At 41.4% G+C, this 22,891-nt stretch overlaps 1 protein-coding gene across 8 annotated transcripts in view; it reads right to left on the minus strand.

Annotated features, from left to right (window-relative positions):
* Positions 1–11,183: 11,183 nt before the first annotated feature.
* hdx (highly divergent homeobox) overlaps positions 11,184–22,891 on the minus strand; it is a 97,033-nt gene continuing 85,325 nt past the window's right edge. For 6 of the 8 annotated variants that reach the window (XM_041194652.1, XM_041194657.1, XM_041194650.1 and 3 more), the window contains 3 exons: positions 21,093–21,188; positions 15,472–15,594; positions 11,184–11,436 (listed from right to left, as the gene is read on the minus strand). In XM_041194652.1, the coding sequence (XP_041050586.1) occupies positions 11,365–11,436; positions 15,472–15,594; positions 21,093–21,188 (291 nt within the window). In that variant the 3' untranslated portion in view covers positions 11,184–11,364. Of the gene's footprint in view, positions 11,437–15,471; positions 15,595–17,892; positions 18,001–21,092; positions 21,189–22,891 lie in introns of those variants that run through there. The other 2 variants (XM_041194655.1, XM_041194654.1) reach the window with 2 other exon arrangements.

The raw sequence follows: 22,891 nt of genomic DNA on the forward strand, positions 1-22,891 counted from the left end.
GACATCCCTTCCTGATGTTCCCGAGCTTGCCTTTGCAGCTCCAGCAACTGAGGTATGACAGAGTCCAGAGGTTCCTCATCTGACTCAGACTCAACAGAATTTTGGTCTCCAGCAGTCCTCCAAGTGCTGGAAACCTGGGAAGTCCCTGCTGCGGGTCAGACAGTGCAATGTCTCAGCAGATTGTGACCCCCAAGGCTACTCTAGAACTAGGTCCCACTGAGGTGTGTGCCTCTGGGCTGGTGGAGGGTATGGGTGAGCACTGTGACGGGTCTTCAATTTGGGTTTCAGCAGATTTCTCTTATGAGGTGTCCTTGGGGCTTGAGTGGACTCCCTCAGCTGTTTCCCAGATGTGCCTGGGAAAGCAAGGAGAGATAATTAGCGCATGGCAGTGGCCTGTGAAACAGGACACATCACTCACAGCGTGGTTGTCTGATGGATGTTGCACTGTTGGATCCTCATTTGGTAGAGCAGCACCGACCTTACCGACAGCACAGGACCAGTCCAGATCTTTGCCGGCTAGCTGTATAACTCTATTTTCAAAGTCTGTTAGAACCTTGATGTTGGACATTCCTCAGTCTGCAACCTCCTCCTCTTGTTGTGTGCCAGCTGATCTTGCATGAATAAGGATACAATATAAACAGGATGCCTGCCAGGCCAGATGATAAGTATGCCTGGCACATGAGGGTGGTGAGTGGTGTTATGGATGGGATGAGGACAATGAAAGTGTGTGTAAGAGAATGAATGGCGATGTCCCTTGAACTGGCAGTAAGTGAGATCCCTGTGGATGTGTGATGGGTTTGTGAGTGTGAGAGTTGAGAATGACGAGAAGGCAGTACAGAGGAGAATATTCTTCGGTACAGTATGGCTTTCCTCTTTTGCAGGGTGTTGGCACTGACCACCCCTATTACCACCTCCTAAGCTGAATTGGTGATGTTGTTGTCCCTCCTGCGGCCAGAGCAGGGGAAGAGGACAACACAGCAGGCTCCCACGGTTTCTAAAATGCATTCCAGGGATGTGTCACTAAATCGAGGGGCTGGAAGAACTGAGAGGTGTGTGTGTGGCTGCACTGTAAATATAGAGGCCGGAGTGAGGAAGCGGCAAGGTGATGGCTTGCCAGGCAATTAAGAGCCCGCCTGCCTGCATAACAGTGTGCTTCCCAGGAATGTATGATTTTTGAGGTGGGCTGATGCGGCATGAAAAGCTGCCCATTGCGGCTGGTGGGTAAAATATTATTTTTTGCGCCTGCTACCACACTTAGTGCAAACCTGGGACAATTCCACCCTTAAATTTAGTTTCCACACAGAAGCAGCCGCCATTATAATAGCAAACAAGTTGTAAAAAGCTTTGCAACTTTGGGAGTTATTCCAAAGAGATTTATATTGACTATGTTCAGAATGCACTACAACACTTACCCAGCCCCATGATTTCTACTGAGGAAGGCAAAAGCAGCAATATCATGGGAACATGTCCAAATGACAGACCATGCTGAATTGGACACATATGCCGTTTCTTGATCGTTTTTAGGATAATATTCGTGAACTTCATAGCATTGTGGAAGCTCCATCAACACAAGGAATGCACTGGTTCAAGGCCGCAGTACAGATCACCACCTCCTCAGCTTAACTTGGTATAGGCAACATACTGCCTCACCAGTGTCTTCCACGTTCCAAGAAGGAAAAAAAAATCAAATACTACATCTCTGTATTTTTCCCCAAATCCAAGTTGCATTGCTTCATCTCGTGAAACAATTCCTTAAGTTATTGAAATGGCCACAAATCTTTTGATAACAATATCTCATTAGGAATCATGATTTTTAAAATACTGAGCAAAGTTTTTTTTTGCGCTCGCTGTACGAGGTTCCTGTTCACTTAGGCTGATATTAATAAAATCAATATTACTTCGGATGTCGGAAGTTGTGGTTTTGCACTGATACATTTAATTTCACAAAGCTTTTCGAAAAGCTCATCCCCAAGGAGAAGGTGAATCATGAAACTGATTGATGAAAACTCAGTACAGGCAAGTCCTCTGCTGGCTTCACAATAGGGTTTCAGTTAATAAATGTCTCACACAAGCAAGACCACTGAACAAAGGACTTGTTGGAAGCAAATAACAGTAAAATTCTCCAAATTGCTTTCACACAGTGTCAGTTTAAGGTTCAAGTTATGGAAATACATAATTTGCTTCAAAATGTAGCTGGGGAGCTTTTAATGGCTCTCAGTTGCTTCCGTGAGTTGAAATTCAAGGACAATAGCATTACAGGGAATATAAAGTTATAGTTGCAGCAACAGTGGGCATATGCTTCTACCAGTCATTGAACCAGGACTGATAGAATAAGGCTGGAGACTGAAAGGGCAGTGGGGAAAAAAATGATCAGTAAGAGGAATAGAGAAGAAGGAGAAAAATACACACAAGTAAAAACCTAGGGCTGAATTTTCCCCCCGTTGCGGGGGAAGTTGATAGGCGGGCTTGTTTCCGATCGGTGCCCCCAATCGGAGGCACGGTGCCATTTTATGTGGGCGGGCCTTAATTGGCCTGCCCAGCGTGACGTCCGCAGGGAAGTGCTATGCGCTCCCTGTGCGGGCAGTGGGGGGATTCCTAAAATCGAGAGTGTGCACTTTCGCGCATGCACACGAAAGAGCGCACGCATCTCCCTGAGACTAAGTGCAGCCTAAGGGAGATCAGCTGTAAATGTGAAAAAGATAACAATAGACAAAATAAAATTTCCTTAACATGTCCCCTCATGTGACAACGTCCATAATTTCCAAAAAACTTTATTAAAATTTTTAAAACCCTACATGAAACATCATCCCGCCTGTGGATGAGGTTTCATGTTTTTTCCAGTTCTCACCGGGGCTCCTTGCCTGCCCACCAACCTTAAGGTTGGACAGGCAGGTTCACTAATAACTTTAATTGATCTGTCAATGGTCTCAGTTGGCCATTGACAGGGTGGCGGGCGCGCAGCTGATTTTGCTGTGCCCCCGCCTTCCTGAAAATTTAAATGGGGCGCAATGATGTTGGGAGTTCCGCCCAACGTCACCGTGCGTCATTTTATGTGTTGGCGAGCGGGCCCTGGCCCCGCTCACCAACGGTAAAATCCAGACCCTAGTGTACCATATTAACTTGCATAAAGATCAGACTTTTGAAACAAATAAATTGGGTTGGTGCTACCCTAATGCACATTTGGCATGGCCAATATTTCTGTCAGCACTGATTGAAAATCATTATTTTTGTTAACCTTTTGTGTTTAAATATCAATCTCATGTGGAGGTGAAATTGTTCCCACCAGTAATTCTTCCAAGAAAAACCTCATTGTAAGGACAACATGGGAATTGGAGAAATTTTGGAAGAAACACTGAAGGTAGCAAGGCCATAGAATGTACTCTGGGTGGAGATTTCAATGCTCATCACCTACAGTGGCTTGGGTGCACTACTGATTAACCTGGCTAAATCCTTAAATATGTACCTGCTGGTCTGGGCCTGCAGCACATGGTGAGAGGACCAACACAAATGAAAAACCTGCTTGATCTTATCCTCATCAAACAACCTCTCGTAGATGCATCCATCCATGACAGTATTAGGTGAAGTGGCCATCCTATAGCCCCTTGTGGAAACAAGTTCCCATCTTTGCACTGAGGACACCACTGTGCTAAATGGGATAGGTTCAGAACAGATCTAGTCATTCAAAACTGGGCATCCATGAGGCACTGTGGGACATCAACCACAGAATTGTATTCAACAACAATCTGTAACCTCATGGCACGCACATCCCTCACTCTACCATCATCAAATCAAGGGATCAACCCCAGTTCAATGAGGAGTGCAGGAGAACATGCCAGAAGTAGCACCAGGCATACCTAAAAAAGTAACAACCCTGATGAAACGACAACACAAGAAAACAGCAGAAGCAACATATGTTAGTGTTAAGGTTCTCACAACAAATAGATCAGATCAAAGTTTTGCAGTTCTGCCACATCCAGTTGTCCACTTGTGTAAAAACAACAAACTGGAAAGGGGGCTCAACCAGTATCCCTATCCTCAGTGATGGTAGAGCCCAGCATTTGAGTGCAAAAGACAAGGCTAAAGTGTTTCCAAACACCATCAGTCAGAAGTGTTGAGTGAATGATCCATCTCGGCCTCCTCCTGAGGTCTCCACTGTTTTGAAGGGGTTTTACTGTAACCATGCTTTGGTCTTTTACCATGTTTTACTGTCTTACCATATCTTGATGAGGCTTTGCTTATTCTATGATTGACATGAGGTAGTTGTTTTTCTTGAAACTATTTATTAAGAATAGAGAGGAGGCAAAGATAGGGCAAAGAGAGGGCAAAAAAAGGATTTTTTCAAGCTGGCAGGTAGTAAATAGTGGAGTGCCACAAGGGTCAGTGTGGGGGCCTCAGCTACTTACAATCTATATTAATGACTTAGATGAAGAGACAGAGAGTAATGTATCTACATTTGCTGATGGTACAGGGCTAGGTGGAAAGGTAAGCTGTGGGGAGGATTCAACGAGGCTGCAAAGAGATATAGGCAGGTTAAGTGAGCGGATGACAAGATGGCAGATGGAGTATAATGTAGGGAAGTGCAAAGTTATTCACTTTGGTCGAAAGATCAGAAGAGCTGATTATTTTTTTAAAACGTGAGAACCTTGTAAGTGCGGAAGTTCAAAGAGACTTGGGTGTGATTGTACAAGGAACGCATAAAGCTAACATAGAGGTGTAGCAAGCAATAAGGAAGGCATGTTGGCCTTTATTGTGAAGGATTGGGGTACAGGAATAAAGAAGTCTTGTGTGAGTTGTACAGGGTTTTGGTGACATCACACCTGGAATACTGTGTGCAATTTTGGTCTCCACATTTAAGAAAAGATATACTTGCATTGGACACAGTACAGCGAAGGTTCGCTAAATTGGTCCTTGGGATGAGGGGTTGTGCTATGATGAGAGGCTGAGCTATTTTCTCTGGAGTTTAGAAGAATGAGACGCAACCTCATTGAAACATACAAGATTCTGAAGGGGCCTACCCAGAACAAAAAAAAAGTACAAACTCAGAAATAAGAATACTGGCCTGAACTGGTCTTGTATACCTTAAAATGAAACACCAGTAAAAACTGGGAAATAAGAGTACTGGTCCAAACTGTTTTTTTCCTTCTTGGTAGATACTGAGAAGTTGTTTCCACTGGTCAGGGAATCTATAACACAGAGGCACAGTCTTAGAATAAGGGCTGATCATTTAGGACTGAGATGAGGAGAAATTACTTCACTCAAAGAGTTGTGAATCTTTGGGATTCTCTGCCTGAGAGGGTTGTGGATGCACCAGCATTGAATACATTAAGGTTGGGATAGACAGATTTTTGGTTGCTCAGGGAATCAAGAGATATGGGGGATGGGCAGGGAAGTGGAGTAGAAGCCCAAGATCAACATGTTCGTATTGAATGGCAGAGCAGGCTCAAAGAGCCATATGGTCTGCTCCTGCTCCTATTTCTTGAGTAGGAACTATTTACAAGGGCCTCAGGGTAACCATATGGTTTTCAGGACACAGGCTGTTCTGCGTCTTGCCCTCTTGGAGCCTCTTAGTCATCTGACTCTGATGTCATGCTTACATCATCATTAACATTATGGTTTTATTAACATAACCATGAACCCATTACTCTACACCTATCATCATAGACACAAGTGTTCAGTCGTCAGTGCACTCTACATGATTCACTTGATGTCAGGATGCAGTTAAGTGCACCAGAGACAGCAAAGGCGATGGATCCTGACAACATGCCAGCTGTAGTGCTGAAGACTCAGTCCAGAATTAGCCATATCTTTAGCAAAGCTGTTCCAGCACAATGATAATAGTGGCACCCTGTGTCCAGTCCAGAAAAAGCAGGACAAATCCAATCTGGTCAATTTCTTCCCCATCAGTCTATTCCCACACATCAACAAAGTGATGAAATGTGTCCTCAACAGTGCTGTCAAGTGGCACTTACTCACCAATAATCTGCTCACCAATGCTCAGTTTGTGTCCCACTTAGCTCACCCCTCATTACAGCCTTGGTCTAAACATGGACAAGGAACAGAATTCCAGAGGCGAGGGGAAAGTGACTGCCCTTCCTATTAAGGTAGCATTTGAGTATGGCATTAAGGAGCCTTAGTAAAATTGAAGTCAATGGGAATTGGGAGGAAAACTTTCTACTGGTTGGAGTCATACCTATCAAAAAGGAGGGTAGTTGCAGTCATCTCAGGCCCAGGACATTGCTACAATTCTCCAGGGTTGTGCCGTAAGCCCAACCATCTTCAGCTGTCTTCCCTCAATCCTATGGACAGAAATGGGGATGTTCACTGTTTATTGACAATGTTTGGTACCATTTGGAATTCTACAGGTAGTGAAACAGTCATTAGCAAGACCTTGACACTATTAAAGTTTGGGCTGATATGTGGCACAAATTTTACTTGCCACTTATCTCCAACAAAGAGAAAATCTAACCATTTCCCCATGACATCCAATGGCATTATTGCAGTAGAAGGGTATGGCATAAAAGGGGTTAATGTGGGACTGGGTACAGTAATGTAAAGGAGCATATAACTGAAGTGTGAATCTGCGTGGATCACGAGCGGATACCTGTGCAGGCGGGGGGAAGAGGGAGAGTCAGGTCCAGCGTTCTTTCGCGCATGTGCATGAAAAGGCGCTTCAATCTCCCTGAGGCATGGAGCTGCCTCAGGGAGATTGAAGTGCTTTTAAAAAAATACATACAATAAAAATTTAATGAAACATGTCCCCTCATGTGACTGTGTCACATGAAATGGGACATGTTTTTATCTTTCAAAAAAGTTTTTATTTAATTTGTAATAGCTTTAGGAAACCTCATCCCGCTCGTGGATGATGTTTTCTAAAAAATGTAAAGGCCGCTTGGCATTTTCGCCTGCCCGCCAACTATAAAGTTGGATGGGCAGTGTAAAATTAAGGTTAATTATTTGGTTAATGGCCTTAATAGGCCTATCAATTATCGGTGGGCGGCAGCCGACTCTGGCACACGCCTGCCGAAGGAAATATTGTGCGACTTCGCGATGACGTCAGGACACATGCCTGAAATCATTTAACATTCCGCCATATCCAGCGTGTGCCTGCACGCCGAATGGAAAATTATGCTCATCCTGTCCATAGTTACCAGCAGTTAAACACTTACTGTTAAAACTAGACAAGACTCAAAGCCTCTTCATGAGATCTACCAAACTACATACAATACCTTACAACATGGCGGCAGTGAAGGGTGGACCCCGAAATCATGAAAATGTAAAGAGCAGCATTCTGACCTGACTGAAAGCACCAGAAGCGAAACCGCAGAGGGAGATCACATGAGAGAAGCTCCAAAGCAAGATTGGAAGCAGAAGGCAGAAATAAAACTCCACATTGCAACACAAGTCTCCACTGAATCCCACGGAAGTCCAGCTTCAATACTCAAGATCTTGGCCAGAACAAGTTTTAAAAAGCTTTTAAGTCAGCAGCAGTCAGAATTGCGATTTCTAAACACACTGTAAACAGCCTGAGTCCCAAGTTGGCACCTAAGTGGTGGCCAAACTCACTCAGAGCGAAAAACAAATTAAATTAAATAACAAATAACCGGCAGTTAAAGGACCCAGCAAAAACCGGGAATCAACGGTCTCACGACTTGAAAATACTTAGATACTGTAGGGGAGACTCAGAATGGTTGATCCAGGGAGTTGCTGCTGAAAGTTTTGAAACACAGAAATCATGAATGCCGTTACTTAATTTAATTTGTTTCTTCGGTCGGAGCAAGCGTGGCCACTACGTGGTCAGGTGCCAACTCAGGACTCAGGCTGCTCACGGTATGTTTTAAAACAGTAATTCTGACTGTTGCTAACTTTAAAACTTTTTAAGCTCTTGGCCAGAATGAGTTTTAAGTCCTCTAGCTCACACCTGCAAGAGCCCGCCAAAGCCAACAAGCACGGGAAAGCTCATTAAGAAACAGCAGCGCCATCTTGGATTTCCTTACAGTATTTAAAGCTATACATACTTTTAACTTAAAGGACCATGGACTAAAAATTTACCTTACCAGACCAGTTTGGTCTCATTCAAGGCCCAAACCAATCACAAAATTGGGGACTTTGGAGAAAGAGATTCCTTAGATACATGATTGCTTCAGGCCCAGGCAAAAAGACAAAAGCTGAACAGTTTAACACACAGCTTTATTCAGTAGGTCTAATAGCTGACAATATAATAGGTAGACAAGGAATCATTGACTCTTTAGCAAAATTGGACCAAGTTTTACAATAATTTAACATATTTTAATCTGAGCGGTAACAGGGTCCTTGAAAGAGCAAAGTTGAACAAATGTGTCTAACAGCCAGGAGAACCTTTTGACTCCTTTCATTAATAAGCTATAGAGAACAACTAAAGGCTGTGACTACGGTCAACTGAAAATTAGAGCCAATCAGGGACAGAATTTTTGTTGGAGGATGCACTCTCAGACATGCTTCAAGCCAAGGAAGATTTGACCCTTGAAGAGGCCATTCAGATTGTCAGGCAATCCAAAGTCCATTTACAGCACAGATCCATCTTAAGTGGTGAAAGCAAGCTATGGTACAGAGCAACCCCCACTGTCCAGCTAGTAAAACAGCAGAGGAGCAGGGACACTCCAGGCCAAGGGAAGCAATATCCTAACTGACCATTAGAGGGTGGGTGATTACTCCAGCGCTGCGGAGCCAAGCAACCACAGGGCGTGACCAAAGTCCTGCAGTCTCAGCACAGCGTTTCAGTGCAACCACATAGGACACTTTGGAAAGCTACGCAAAGCAAACACCTTGATGCCATTGACGCTGACATTTCATAAAGCTAATCTGCAGTATCATGTTTTCCATTTTGTATGTTTCAATGAGTAAATTTCTGTTCAACTGTGGAAACTGAAAGAACCAGAGGGATAGAATCAAAGCTTCAATGCAATAAATACCAATAGTTCTGCCTTTCTTTAATACTGATTTTTTTCCCCCAGTACATGCTTATGCCTGTTTAAAACTCATATGCACTTTGCTGCTTTGTTCTCTACTTACAAAAAAAATAAAAAATAATCGTAATGGACATTGTACACATCCAGGGACCATGATTGATGGTAGAGTGGGTGGGGGCTGTATATGTTTTGTTCTTTGGTGAAACACTGCATCTCATCTCCAGCTGGCATCTCCTCCCAAATGCTCAACCAAAAAAATCTTAACTGTTCTGTGTTAATCATTTAAGTCTCACATCAGTGTTAAATGCAACATGCACTGTATCAAGTTGTTGCAAATAAAAAGTAATTGATGATATGTCATTACATGGCAACTCAGAATATCTGGCAAATACCGTAGTTACTCAGAACACCAAGATTCATAGACGACTCAGTCATAATTTGAGCTCATTTTAGTTTTAGATCAGTGCATCTACATGGGAAAAATGAACTAATGGATTAAGAAAAGTTGACACAGTTTCCATCAAAACCCTGACTGCACAAAGGTTGTCCTGAAAGTAGTTACAGCAAAAATACAGGTGGTCAAGCAGTTGTCAAAACGTAAGTTGCATCCAGAGTCCCTGCAATTGGCTGCGTGCCGCCATTTTACGTGGGTGGGCCAATTAAGGCCTGACCAGCGTAACGCACAGCCAGTAGCGCTCAGCACTACCTGTGCGGGTGGGGGGAGGGAGAGCTGGGGCCTGCGGTCTTTTGTGTGAAAGAGCACAGCAATCTCCCTGAGGCATGGAGCTCAGGGAGATTGAATGGATTATAAAAATTTTTAATAAATGAAGTAAAAATTTATTTAAACATGTCCCCTCATGTGACAGTGTCACATAATCTGGGACATGTTTGTGAAGTTTGGAAATTTTATTTAATTATTTTATCAAAACTTCAGGAAAGCTCATGCCGCCCACGGATGAGGTTTCCTAAAAAACGCAAAGATCGCTTGGGCTCCTCACCTGCCCGCCAACCTTAAGGTTGGATGGACTTAACTAGGTTAATTACTTTTTTAATGGCCTGAATAGGCCGTTGACATTTCAGCAGGCGCACAGCCACCTCTGGCACACATCCGCCAAATGAAATATCAAAATGTCACGCGATGATGTTGGGACACACGCCCGACATCATTTTACACGTTGGCATGTCAGGCCTGCCCCTGCACACCACTGGAAGATTCAGCCCCATGAGCACTCAATTACATGGGAATCCTTTACATAAAGAGAAAGTAAAACAAAAAAACATTAAAAACCAGGTCGCTGAAACAATAGTATGGAATCCTTATGTATTAACATTTACTGGACTGATTCTCTTCTTGGCAAGCATCACTGTTCACAGGGGTGCTGGGCAGGAAGAGCAAGCTAAGAGGTCCTCATTCTCCATTAATGTACATGGGCAGAAAACCAGGGTCTGCGAATGCATTATTCCACAACCAGCACTCACTTCATGTACAAACTGTCAAATCACTGTTATATTAACTGAGTGTGTGGACTTATTGGTTAAAATAAAAGGGATAATACCCATAAACTACCTTGTAGGGATTTCAGAAGGACGAGTTAAATGTTTGTTTACTTGCATTCCAGTGTAATTTCAGAGCCAAGGTTTTTTTTAAACAAAATAGCTGCTTGAGGAAAAGAAATGCTTCTCTCCAATACTGCCCGGAATTCCTGAGGCAAATCCTCCTCCTAACTCCAGGATTGTACCACTGTACTCATTTCTTTCAACGAGTACATGCCTTGTGCACCTTAGAAATGACAAATGTTTTGTTTTCTTTTGGAAAAGAGTGGGTAGAATGCTGTCAGGGCTAGGTCACCCTTTCCTTCTACTTCTCTGGGTAAAACTCTGCCTGTCTCAAAAACTGCCAAGCTGCTGTATCACAGGCTCATTTAAAACAGGACGCAGGTAAAATGAAATAACTTGCATCTACGGAATGTCTCAAAGCACTCTACAACCATGTAGAGTGCAGTGATACCCAAGTGTTGAAAAGTGGAGGAAGATTAGACTTGGCAACATGCTAATTTGAAGCTGAAATGTGGAGTGGATGTCTAGTCAAAATGCAGAACTGCTATATAAAAAGGGTGGCTGTGTTAATTGAGAACCTGGAGTAAGGTTTTTATTGCTCTGCAATATATAATGTATGCATGGCCAAACTCTGGCCTCTACAATCTCCCACCTCCCTTAAAAAAAAACAATAACACTAGCTAACAAAATCCATTTTATTCTGCAGTTGTTTCATTTCAGGATCAAGCTGTAGCACAAGCAGTCTTATTTTTGAAACATGTAAAAGATTTAACAATGATACAAATAATTTTAAAGAAGTTTTTATCACTTCCAAAAGGTTGTTTCACACTTAGTAAGATCCTCTGATACAGAGGAAACCTAATTAGCTTTGTTCCCGGTTGCCAGGTGAATCCATGTTGCATTCAGTATCAGGAGGCAAGTTCATCAGCAACATCTGTAAGGAGAAAATGTCAACATTTTTATAAATAGCTGTATCAGAGCAGCTATTAAAAACTGAAAATGGTGTTGATTCAAGTGTGGTTAAAAACATCTTCTAACATCATCATGAAAAAGCGCTCAAGGAATTTATCCTTAAAAGAGCAGAATTTTTACACTCTCAAATCCTCCTCGTTTCATACAAAGTGCATGCTAAAAGACATATAAACTGTTTTTTCTGATCAGGGTTATATATAAATCTTCACATACCCAAAATAAGTCGCAGGGATTTACAGTTGATATTTGGTTAGCCCATAGTAATTTACTTTCCTAATTTATGAACACCCTCTTACTCCACAATTTTGTTTGAACTTTCCCGAAGCCAATTATTTGCAGCAAATCCATTGTTACTAATTTACTTTCTTCTTTAAGAACTTTTTATTACTGGGCTGTTGTGAGGCAAACTGTATGGATGCTACAATCAAAAGGACGTTGCCTCCTGGGTTGAAGGGAGCGAAGTTTGGTGCTCACTTTGAACGTAAAAAAGTGTGATCACCCAAAAAACCCAACTTTCCCAATGATATTCCAATGTCACTTCTAGACTAATCCCAGGCAATGGTATCATGAAGGGGGACCCAATTATTGCATGTTAATGTATTCATATTGAGAGACAGCTCCAAAAGGTGCCAGGTCCACTCAACAGGGGCTGGTTAAGGGCAGATTCAGAAATGCAAAAGGCTAGGTGTTTTCAACAGCAAGTGTGAAACTTATCTACCACTGAGTGTTTTACAGCATCTCTCAAGGGATGCCATCCAATAACAACAACTTTGCTGACTGAAATGAGAATAGGCAAGAATAATCACAACTATGTTTGGCTATGGTATCACAGAATTGTTTTAGTGCAAGCGGCCACCATTCGGCCCATCGTGTCTGCACCAGTTTTATGAATGAGCAAATACAAGCACTTAGTACCATTTTCCTGCCTTCTCTCCATAGCCCCTGCACATTCTTCCTCTTCAAATAACAGTCTAATTCCCTTTTGAATGCCTCGATCGAACCTGCCTTCACCACACTCTCAGGCAGGGCATTCCAAATCTTAACCACCCACTGAGTAAAAGTTTTTTTCTCATATTGCTGTTGCTTCTTTTGCAAATTACTTTAAATCTGTGTCCTTTCATTCTCAATCCTTTCATGATTGGGAATAGTTTCTCCCTATCTACAATGTCCAAGCCCCTCACAATATTGAATACATTTATCAAATCTTTGTATGTCTGAATTTGACAGGGAGTCACAATGTGGAAAATCTAATTTTTAAGTAATTATGCTTGCTTAGTTTGTTATAAGCTCAGCTGCCATTGAACTTTGGCATGGAACATCAGAAAGAAAGAGCTCAAGTAGTTTGAAAAATATTTTAAAAATTCCAAGGTTATGGGCTGCTTTGAGGCTGGTTCACAATTGCAAATGTAAATTAAAATTTATTAAAATCACAAATAGTTGAAGACTCTGTATTAATCACTTTAGATTCCAGCAGACTTGGACCAAGTCTCAGGCAATGAGCAAACATGCACTTTAGCTAAATGTACTCGGATCCTAAGTGCAAGCCAAATCATTTTTTAGGTCTGCTCGGACCTAATACATCAGGTTGCTGAATTTTTGGTTCAGGTGATGTCAGTCACAAGAAATCACTGGGGAATCTGTCCAGCAATGAAAAGGTTATGCTGACTACAAGTTATATAGTCACAAATTAGCATATCAAGAACATCAATAGGCCACAGTTAATTGCACAGGTTGTTGATAAAGAAAAACCAATTCAAACTCTAAGCTTGTTAGTCATAATCACTTAACCTGGGGTCAAGAAATTGCACTTAGGGCGAGGCTGAGAGCAGAGGGAGCAGTGTAAAAGGGTGAGCCCATGAAATCAACAGGAGGAAAATAAAATCGCATAGTGACATCACAGGACAAGGAGGAGCACAAGGGTGAGTCTACAGGTCAACATTTAATTTAATTTACCAATAATGTAAGCTAGGTCACTTAAATAGCATAAAAATTAAAAACCAATTTAATAAAATACGTAAGCTAACTTACCATATTTTATATATAGTGGATAATTTCGATAATTATGATCAGTGTTCAAGTTAATTTTAAGTTTGTTTCCCTTGTTCTGATTAAGGAGGGATAGTAACATTAAGGGGCCCAAAAGTTTTGAGTACGTTATCTATATATCACAGATTTTAAGAATTAAATAAAAACATTTAAGTTTATCTGCTGACAAAATAAAATCATGTCAGCAAAACGGAAGGAGCTGATTGATAAGTTTATTTAGGTCTTAACTTTGTTTCTCTTAATTTAGGAATAAGTCTAATAAACGAAAGTACGGAAAGGCACTTCAGTCCCATCAAATGGGCATCCTGTACCAAATGGGGGCTCCAGGACCTTCTTGTGTCCTGGACAATCACATGTGCAGGGAGTGTTTTCAGTTGATTAAGTTTTTTTGATGAGGTAACAGAGGGGATTGATGTGGTCATTTGGACTTCCGAAAGATGTTTCATGAATTGCCACATTAGACTTGCTAGAAAAATAGAAGCCAATGGAATAAATGGGACAATGGCAACATGGGTACGAAGTTAGCTGTCACAGAAAGCAGAACAGTGGTGAACAGTTGTTTTTCTGGCCAGAAAAAGCTTTACAGTGGACTTTTCCAGGTTCAGTGTAGGGCTTCTGCTTTCCTGGATATACATTAATGACCTAGACTTGGGTGTGCAGGGCACACTTTCAAAATTTGAAGATGACAAAAAACTTGCAAGTACTATGAGCTGTGAGGACAATAGTGGTAGATCTCAAGGGGACATAGGCTGCACACAAATTGTTGAAGTTGGCATGACAGGTTGAGAAAGTGATAAAAAAGGCACAAAGGATCCTGGGCAAATAGAGGCATAGAATGCAAAAACAACAAAGTTATGGTGAACCTTTATAAGACATTAGTTCAACCTCAACTGGAGCATTGTGTCCAATTCTGGGCTTTGCACTTTAGAAAGAGTGTGTAGGCATTGGCGAGGGGGCAAAAAAGATTCATCTGAATAGTTCCAGGGATGAGGAACTTCAGTTACGTGGACAGGTTGGAAATGCTGGGGTTGAGAGGAGCTTTGATTCAAAAGCACGTGGGATCTAGATAGGCAGAAATTGTTCCTATTGGCAGAGAGGTCAAGTACCAAAGGACACAGATTTAAGGGAACTGGCAAAAGAATCAAAGGCTTTATTTATTTTATGCAGTAAGTGGTTAGGATCTGGATGCATCAACAGAGGCTGTTGAGGCAGATTCAGTTGTGGCTTTCATAAAGGAATTTGATAAGCACCTGAAGAGAAAACCTTTGCAGGGCTACAGGGAAAGGACTCGGGAATGGGACTAGCTAAATTCCTCTGGCAGACAGCTGGCATGGACAAGGCAGGCTAACTGGCCTCCTGTACTTCAACCATTCTATGATTCTATGAAGTGCAGAACTTCTCCATTTATACTACTCAGAAAATAATTATGTTCTGCAGTATTAAGTTCCAAAAACTTCCTGCCAAAGTGACCTCATTATAACAAAATATTTTATGATTCATTATTTGCTTTTCATATCAGAACTTTATTATAGCTTCCAATAAATCAAAGAAAAGTTCAACATCAAATTTGTATACCAATCAGTACCCTTCAATTCAACAGTTACATAATGCCTTGCAGTACAAGCTCCAGATTTACAAAAAATTCTAGAATGATCATAAACTTGCATTGATTGGTCCTAAGTACCAAATATTGTTGCAAGATTCACAACTGCCTTCCATCATCAAGACAAAGAATAGTTCTCCACTTGTCTTTTTCCATATTGATTTTGCCAGCTCCTGGCATAGCTCAACTGTGAGAGATTTTGAAGCAGCCACATTTATTTCTCAATGATCATTTTAACCGTTTATGTCAACCTTTTCCAAACTAGTGTCACAGCAGTACTCAGAACAGCCTGGAATAGTTAGTCCAGAATGAGATCCTGGTGAGAACTCTGCTGTGCACTAAACCTACCTGCTGCTGTTCTGTGTCATTCGTTTTAACTGCAAGAACTAAACTCGTAGTAAAATTCTGAAGATGGAGGTATTTCTGTTCCTGTTTCTCCAGTTCGTTTTCAAGGTACCTAATTTTGTCATTCTAAAAAGAATAAGAAGCAGCATTAAAAAAATTCTAGACTCAGGGGTCATATACAACAGAGAAAGAACAGCCTACACCAATTTTAAGGCCTCAACACATGTCTCAAAGTGCTTCACAGAATTCAGTACGTTGATGCGCAGTGACTCCAGGCAAACAAAGCAGCCATTTTGCGCATAAGATGATCCCACAAACAGCAAAGAGAGGAATGAACAGTTAATCTGCTTTTTGGTTATGTTGCTTGGACAAGTGTTCACCAGGATATTTGGAGAACTCTCTGCTCTTTGAATAATGACATCTCTGTCAATACTGTTCTCCTTACACTCAATTGTGACCTTTGATTATGCACTTAAGTTCCGGAGTGAAGGGTGAACCCTCAACCTCCTGACTCAAAACTGAGATAGGATAAAGGATAAAACACAGCTGAACAACATATAATTTTCTAGAGAGAGTGAATATCAATACCCGACCTAAGGACATGAGAAATAGCAGAATAGCCAGTACAGCCCCTAGAGCCTGCTTTGCCATTCAATACAATCATGGTTAAACTTGTACCTTAACTCCACTTTCTTACCTGCTCCCCATATTCTTTGATTCCCCGAGAGATCAAAAGTTTGTCTATCTCAGCCTCAAACATACTCAATGATGGAGCATCCACAACTCTCAGGGGTAGACAGCTCCAAAGATTCACAATGCTCTGACTGAAGAAATTTCTCATCCAAGTCCTAAATGATTTACCCTTATCCTGAGACTGTGCTGCCAAGTATCAAATTCTGGACCAGTGTGGAATTTTAATGCAATATTTTGCACACGATGGTGAGGGATGTCAATAAGAAACGTGGAATGTTGAAAATGGCTACCAATCCACTTTTGGCCACTTCTAGCACACCATGCTTGTAAAGGTTCTAGGGCAGGCATGTTGTGCGTACACTGGAAGTATGGAGAGTGGGCAAATCATATCATCCAGCGTCTAAAGTTTTGGTGCCCAGCTTGGGCCTTATAGGTCATGGTAATGCCTGCTCTTAACCACTTTCAGCTGAACATGCGCTCAGAGATGTTTGAACTTTCCAACAAGTTCAGTGGAGTTTGAAAGCCTGGTATGACTCAGAGTGGCTGGAGCAGAAAGGGAAAGCTGTGCTCAGAAAGGGGAGAAGGGCTTTCAATGGAAAGCTATATGCAGCAATTGCTGTCAATTGCTTCTCATACCTTCACTGCAGCCAGAAACAGTATCTGAGGCAGCGATGATTCACCCAGGAGGAGGTCACCCAACAGTGCCATCTCCTCCAATTGGATCTGCATCCACTGAACAGGGAAAGGACAGTGTCAATGGGCCACAAAGGTCACCAAGGTCCTCAACTTCTGCTCTAGCAGATCTTTTCAGTCTAGTGTTGCTAGCACTGCCAATATCTCAAAAAGAAAATTCACTGCCAACCTCTCAGTTCGGCATGCATTACTGCATCTGAGACGTAACAGATGCTCTGCAAGCCAGGAGAGGGGGCTTCATAGTCTTCTCTCTAACTAGAGAGAAGCAGGAGGAATCGACTTGTGGCTTTGCCAGTGTTATGGCATTCTGAAAGGTGCAGGGTGAGGTATCGACTGCAGATATTTGGTTCTGTGAGCACCACAGCTCAATGGGGAGATGTACCAGAACTGTGCATTTAGTGCACGATCATATGCAGAGTATGATACGCACTATCCCTGGCTGAAGCCATGATGCTTTCATCCTGCGCTATAGTCAGCTGTTCCTGCCATATTCAAACTACCATGTCTAAGCAGAGGCTAGCTGCTAGGTGACAAGGGCTACTGTTCTACATGTGGGCAGCTTTCACACAATAAGTGCCACACTGCCAATAGCAACATCATGGGACAAACCATTGATGTTCTAAAACAAGGGCTTTGATGCCTGGACCACTTAGTGGGAGCTCTCTACCAGCTGGAACATATCTCCAAATTTGTGGTGGTTTGCTGTGTGCTTTACAACCTGGCTCTCATGAAAGCACGGCTCTTGGCCAAGCAACTTGGACAGAAGTGGAGGCAGCAAGCAAGAGGAGTTAGCAGAGGCATTCAAGACCCCATTGCTCCAGTTGGGCTGTGTGTCTGTGGCCAGTTAATCAGCCTCCGGTTCAGCCAAAATCATCCGCATATCAACTCGCTATGTAATTCTACATCTATCTATCCAATTGTTCCAATTACATGGTCCCCTTGGTCAAAATCCTGAAATAAAAAAATCACATAACTATATCCAACAACACTTCTAATAACACAAACTGAATGATTCATCCTCGTGTATTCCCTCAGTACCTGTCTTGTGGGTGCCTTTGACTTGTCTAGTGCTCCTATGCAGTGCTAGATCAGCGGCCACACAGCTCTAGCTTTCTGCTGCTGCCCCCTGTTATGTGCAAACTTGTCCTGCAAGAAAGGGGAGAGTTTCAGTAAGTGTGTTGCAAGGTGCTTGGGTGTGGTGCCTGTCATAACTGAATAGCTGGGAGTATGTTGGAACTGCGAGATGTAGGCGTAAGGCTTGCTGCGGTGGTTAAGTGTATGAAGGTGAGTTTGAGCAAGTGAATGTCGGGCATGAGTGCTGATTGCTCGAGATTATTGGTAGATGAGTGAATGGGGTGCATTGAGCAGTATGTATGTGAGGTTGTGGTGCGATTGGTCGGAGAAGTCATCTGAGAATGTAATTACTGACCTTGACTGTGCATGTGAGGCCATTGAACATTTTCTAGCACTCTATTTGGTTCCTCATGACCTGATTCTTTGATAGACCTCTGTTGCTACTTGCTCCGATTCCCTTCTGGCATGTGCACAGAAGGCCTCCCACCCCCCTATGGAATGATGTCCTTGACTGGCCTTTCCACCTCTAATGTCATTTCAGAGAACCTGGGAGCCCTCTCTAACCTGCTGTTCCAATAGAACCCTTCTCGCAAATACTTTTTTCAATTTGTGTACCTAACCCTCCCCTCCCCTTTAAGAGGCATAGGCTGCCTTTAAGAAGTGCAAGCTAGCTATAATTTGTTCAGGCCACAGATGCATCTGGGCCCACTGCTGAGCATGCAGCCAGTCAACAGAATGTTTTGTGCCATGTTGCACCCTATCATGGCACAGGGTAAACAGACCAAGGTAACTGTGCTCCTAATGGCCCTATTGAATTTTTAGCCCAAGATCTTCCATGTCATGTAAACATGACTAGAAAGCTCAATAGTAACTTTCATTATATTGTACTTTTAGAGAAGTGATGTTGGAACATTTGTAAGAGATGGTTGAAAGCTTGGTCAAAAAAAGACTATAAGAAGGTTTTTATGAACAGGGAGCTAAGTAAGAAACATGAAGTTTGATGGAGACTAGATTGTTGACTCAAGCAATTCAATGATTTTGCCCAAGGCAAATGAGAACGCCTGAGCAATTATTTGAAACAGCAGAATGAGGCGGGAACAATCGGCATCCCTTAGGGATAAGAACATTGGAATCCCATGGATGGGCTAAGAAGGAACTGGCTGAGGTGCTCCATGTCTGCAAACCAGATAGCTGAAGCTGGTTGGCTGGATCCAGGCTGTGGACCATAGTTTTGCCACTCTTGCTTTATAAACAAGTTTCTAAAACAATAAAACTATTTTTCATAATACCCACTTGCTCCCAATTTAATATAAAATATCATTTATAGGATCTTAGGTGGCAAATAGAATATTTGTATGGATGAAAAAGCAGTCAAAGAAGAGATTGGCAATGTGGTATTATGCATCATATCCAGTAGCAACTTAAATGGCTGACAGAAGCCAGTACTTGGCAATAAAATGGATTTCTGTGAATTATGGAAACCAGAAGACATTCCTTATTATACCACAATGATTTACATTTTTCTAGTACCTTTAATCTAGTAAAATATTTCAACGTGCTTCACAGGAGCATCATCAAACAACATTTTACATTGAGCCGCATGAGGGCAAATGACCAAAAGCTTGGTCAAAGAGACAGATTTTAAGGCATGTTTTAAACAAGGAAAGAGTAGTAGAAAGGGCAAGAGGTTTAAGCAGGAAATATCAGGGTTTAGGGAGTTGGCAGCTGAGGGTGAAGCAATTCAAATGGGGATGTGCAGATATCTGAGGGTTAGAGGGCTGGAGGAGGCTTTAAAAACAAGGATGGGAATTTTAAAATCAAAGTGCAACTTAACTGGGAGCCTATATTGGTCACGAAGCACGAGGATGATGGGTGAACAGGCAAGAGTGTGGATTAGCTCAAGTTTACAGAAGGTGAAAAATAGGAGGTCAGCCAGGAGTGCAATGGAATAAACAAGCCTAGAGGTAACAGGGGTATTGTTGAGGGGTTCAGCAGCAGATGAGCTGAGGGAAGGGTGGAGTTGGGTGATGTTAGAGGTGGAAATAGGTGATCTTAGGTGAAGGCATAGATGTGATCAAAAGCTTACCTCAGAGTCAAATATGACACCAAGGTTGCAAAGTCTGGTTCAGCCTCAGGTCATTAACCTAACAGCATCCACTTTAACAACTAGGCCAGACAATTATATAAGCAGAAAACTGCGGATGCTGGAAATCAAAAACAAAAATACCAGGATGCAGATGCTGCCAGGCCTGCTGAATTTTTCCAGGTATTTTTGTTTTTGTTTAGGCCAGACAATTAGATTGGCTAGACAATGGCTGCTATTTCATGAAAAATTTACAAAATGAATAAAAATGTATAAATTAGATTAATGACAATTTGTAACTATTCTCACAATAGGATCCTTGATAGAACAAGGTTTCATTCCCTACAGTTGTTCTTGAATTCTAATTTGTCTTTCTTCCTTTCCCAATTGATTTATTCTGTTCCATGCCATCCTTTACTTTTCTACTTCCAAAAAGAAGCCACAAAAAAAATCCACAAATAAACTCAAATTTCATAGCATCATAATCAGTGAAGTGCTGAATTCAGTTTCAAGCAATGCTTGAGTGCAGACTCGATGAAGCTGCATATTTACCAAGCTAAATCTCAGCAGGAAAGCTTCATGACCATAATTTAAAACTGTATAAAATTGTATGTTACACAACCCATCAGTACTTGTGAAAACGAGGAAATGATCAAAAAACAGTGAACTAATACAGGATGGTTATGAGCAAATTTTCCTCCAGTACATCATGTTATACATTGGAATATCAGAACAAAACCCATTCTAGGGATGGGTCCTGTTAAACAGAAAATAGGCATCTATTACAAGTCTTTCACATCTAATCTTGATATCAATGATGAAAAATTGAACGCAAGGTTTCCACCAACTTCAAGCCTAATCAGTTTGACAGTATAAACAAAAATAATCAGAAACAACTGTAATTATATGATTAACTACTCATTAACTAATCTAAGAATTCTCTTCATCCTTGACTCTGCCAAATATCTCATTCAGTAAAAAGTACTCAATTCATTCATGAAAAATAAATTACTGTAAACATATAAAAATTGGGACATGTTTGGACAGTAATCTAATTTTCTCCAATGTTGACAGATCTTACCCTAAAAGTTAGTAGTTTCTGGAGCTGCTCAACTTCAGGTGTTACACGGTCACAACTGCTCATCTCAACTGCATCGTCATCAAGTACCTCTAATTTCTGTGTCAAAAAAGACCAAAAGTAAAATAGTGCTTTAAGATTAAGAAATCTCCATGTTGTCATGATCAGTCCTTTTTGACCATTTTAAAAACAGCATATTGCTCAGCAAATTTGCTTTTTTTAAGTTGCTCCCTAATGACATCATCTCCTTTTTTGTCATTCACCAAGCCTTTTACACCTGCAGCCCAGAGGAGAGCATCATTGCATTTGGTAGCCAGCTGCCAGAAAGATCCAAGTGAGATGTTCCTCATCCTACCGCCTCCCTTCATCACATTTCCCCCATGGAAGACATCTCCACACCCAACATATATACTGATAGGCAACTGAGACAAACTGGCATCTTTCCTCACATTATGACATTAAACATCACGGCAATTTCACAATGCAAGTCTTCTACTCATATCGCTGATTAAATGGAAAATTTGCATAATTTAAATGATTACTTGCTTTTAGTGCAGCACAAAAAGTGGACATCCTTTGCTCAATTTGTTTTGGGGGTTGTATATATAGTACAAAGTTTATGGTACTTTTTTCAGGTTCAGCAAAAAACAATTGTATTGAGATCAGACTATTTCACAATTTTTGCTCGCTGTTTGTTCGAACAAAAAGACTTGGAAAAATTCTCAAAGTCTAACTTTTGCCAACTTAACCCCTATTCAGCAAAATTATTAACTTCATTGCCCTCATGCATTTGGAGCTTTGAAGGCAGAACAAGTTATACACAAGTCTTTGCTACTGAAACTCACTATAGATAGAAGCCAAGGAACCAACCTCATGCAGCTGGGAAGTTTACAACCATTGAAGCACCAGTGGGTGCTTAGTAACCACTGCTCTATCATTATTCATCCAGGTTTTAAAATACATACTGTGATTATTACTTCACCAATAATTAATTGCATTAGAAATTATTTTCTTTATTGTTTACTGGAGATATTAAACTGTCCCTCAGAGTAATGGAACTTAACAGGAACTTCATATAAATACCTTAAACTCTCATCTGACAACATGCACAATATGTAATTTCAAGCCCTTGATCTTTCTACACAATATCTGGCTCTGACTGTCTTGTTCGATTCATTGTCCTGCAGCCACTCAGCTTTCAGGCCACGAGTTAGTCACACTGCAGAATTTGATCACTTTTAATGATCACCACCCCCCCCCCACCCCGCCATTGACCAAATAAGTCAAACTGTGCTCATATTACTGAGATTTTTTGCCAGTGCTTTGAGGTTTACAGTGGCTCCATTTGTTTTTCTAAGAAAATCTCAAATCAATGGCCTTTGTCATGATCCAATGCTTGTATCCTCTAAGGAAATTCTACATAGAGTTTGTCAGGACCTTAGATTTTGCCACAAGAGGCCAACTTAGCAACAATAATAGAAACGCCAGGGGCGCCACTAACATTATATTAAACAAAGAACCCCTCTATTTCTGGATAATTTGATCAGTGGCTGGAAACAGTTATGTTATGACAATACCACAGCGCCTTCATTATGGTTTTCATTAGTTGTAAGGTCATTTGAAAAATTTGCTTAAGTGCACAGAGCTTCACTAGCTTAATTATATTCTCTGAAACCCTAAACTAACTAGCCTCACTGCTTCTTTTGTAAACTTAATCTGCTTGAACAGGAAGCTTGTTTTTCTAATAAATTAAAACATTATTTTGTAATTAGTAAAGCTTTATTTAAAATACATAAGTTTTG

The sequence above is a fragment of the Carcharodon carcharias genome, chromosome 9, assembly GCF_017639515.1.
Source record: "Carcharodon carcharias isolate sCarCar2 chromosome 9, sCarCar2.pri, whole genome shotgun sequence".
In the NCBI taxonomy this organism is placed as follows: domain Eukaryota; kingdom Metazoa; phylum Chordata; class Chondrichthyes; order Lamniformes; family Lamnidae; genus Carcharodon; species Carcharodon carcharias.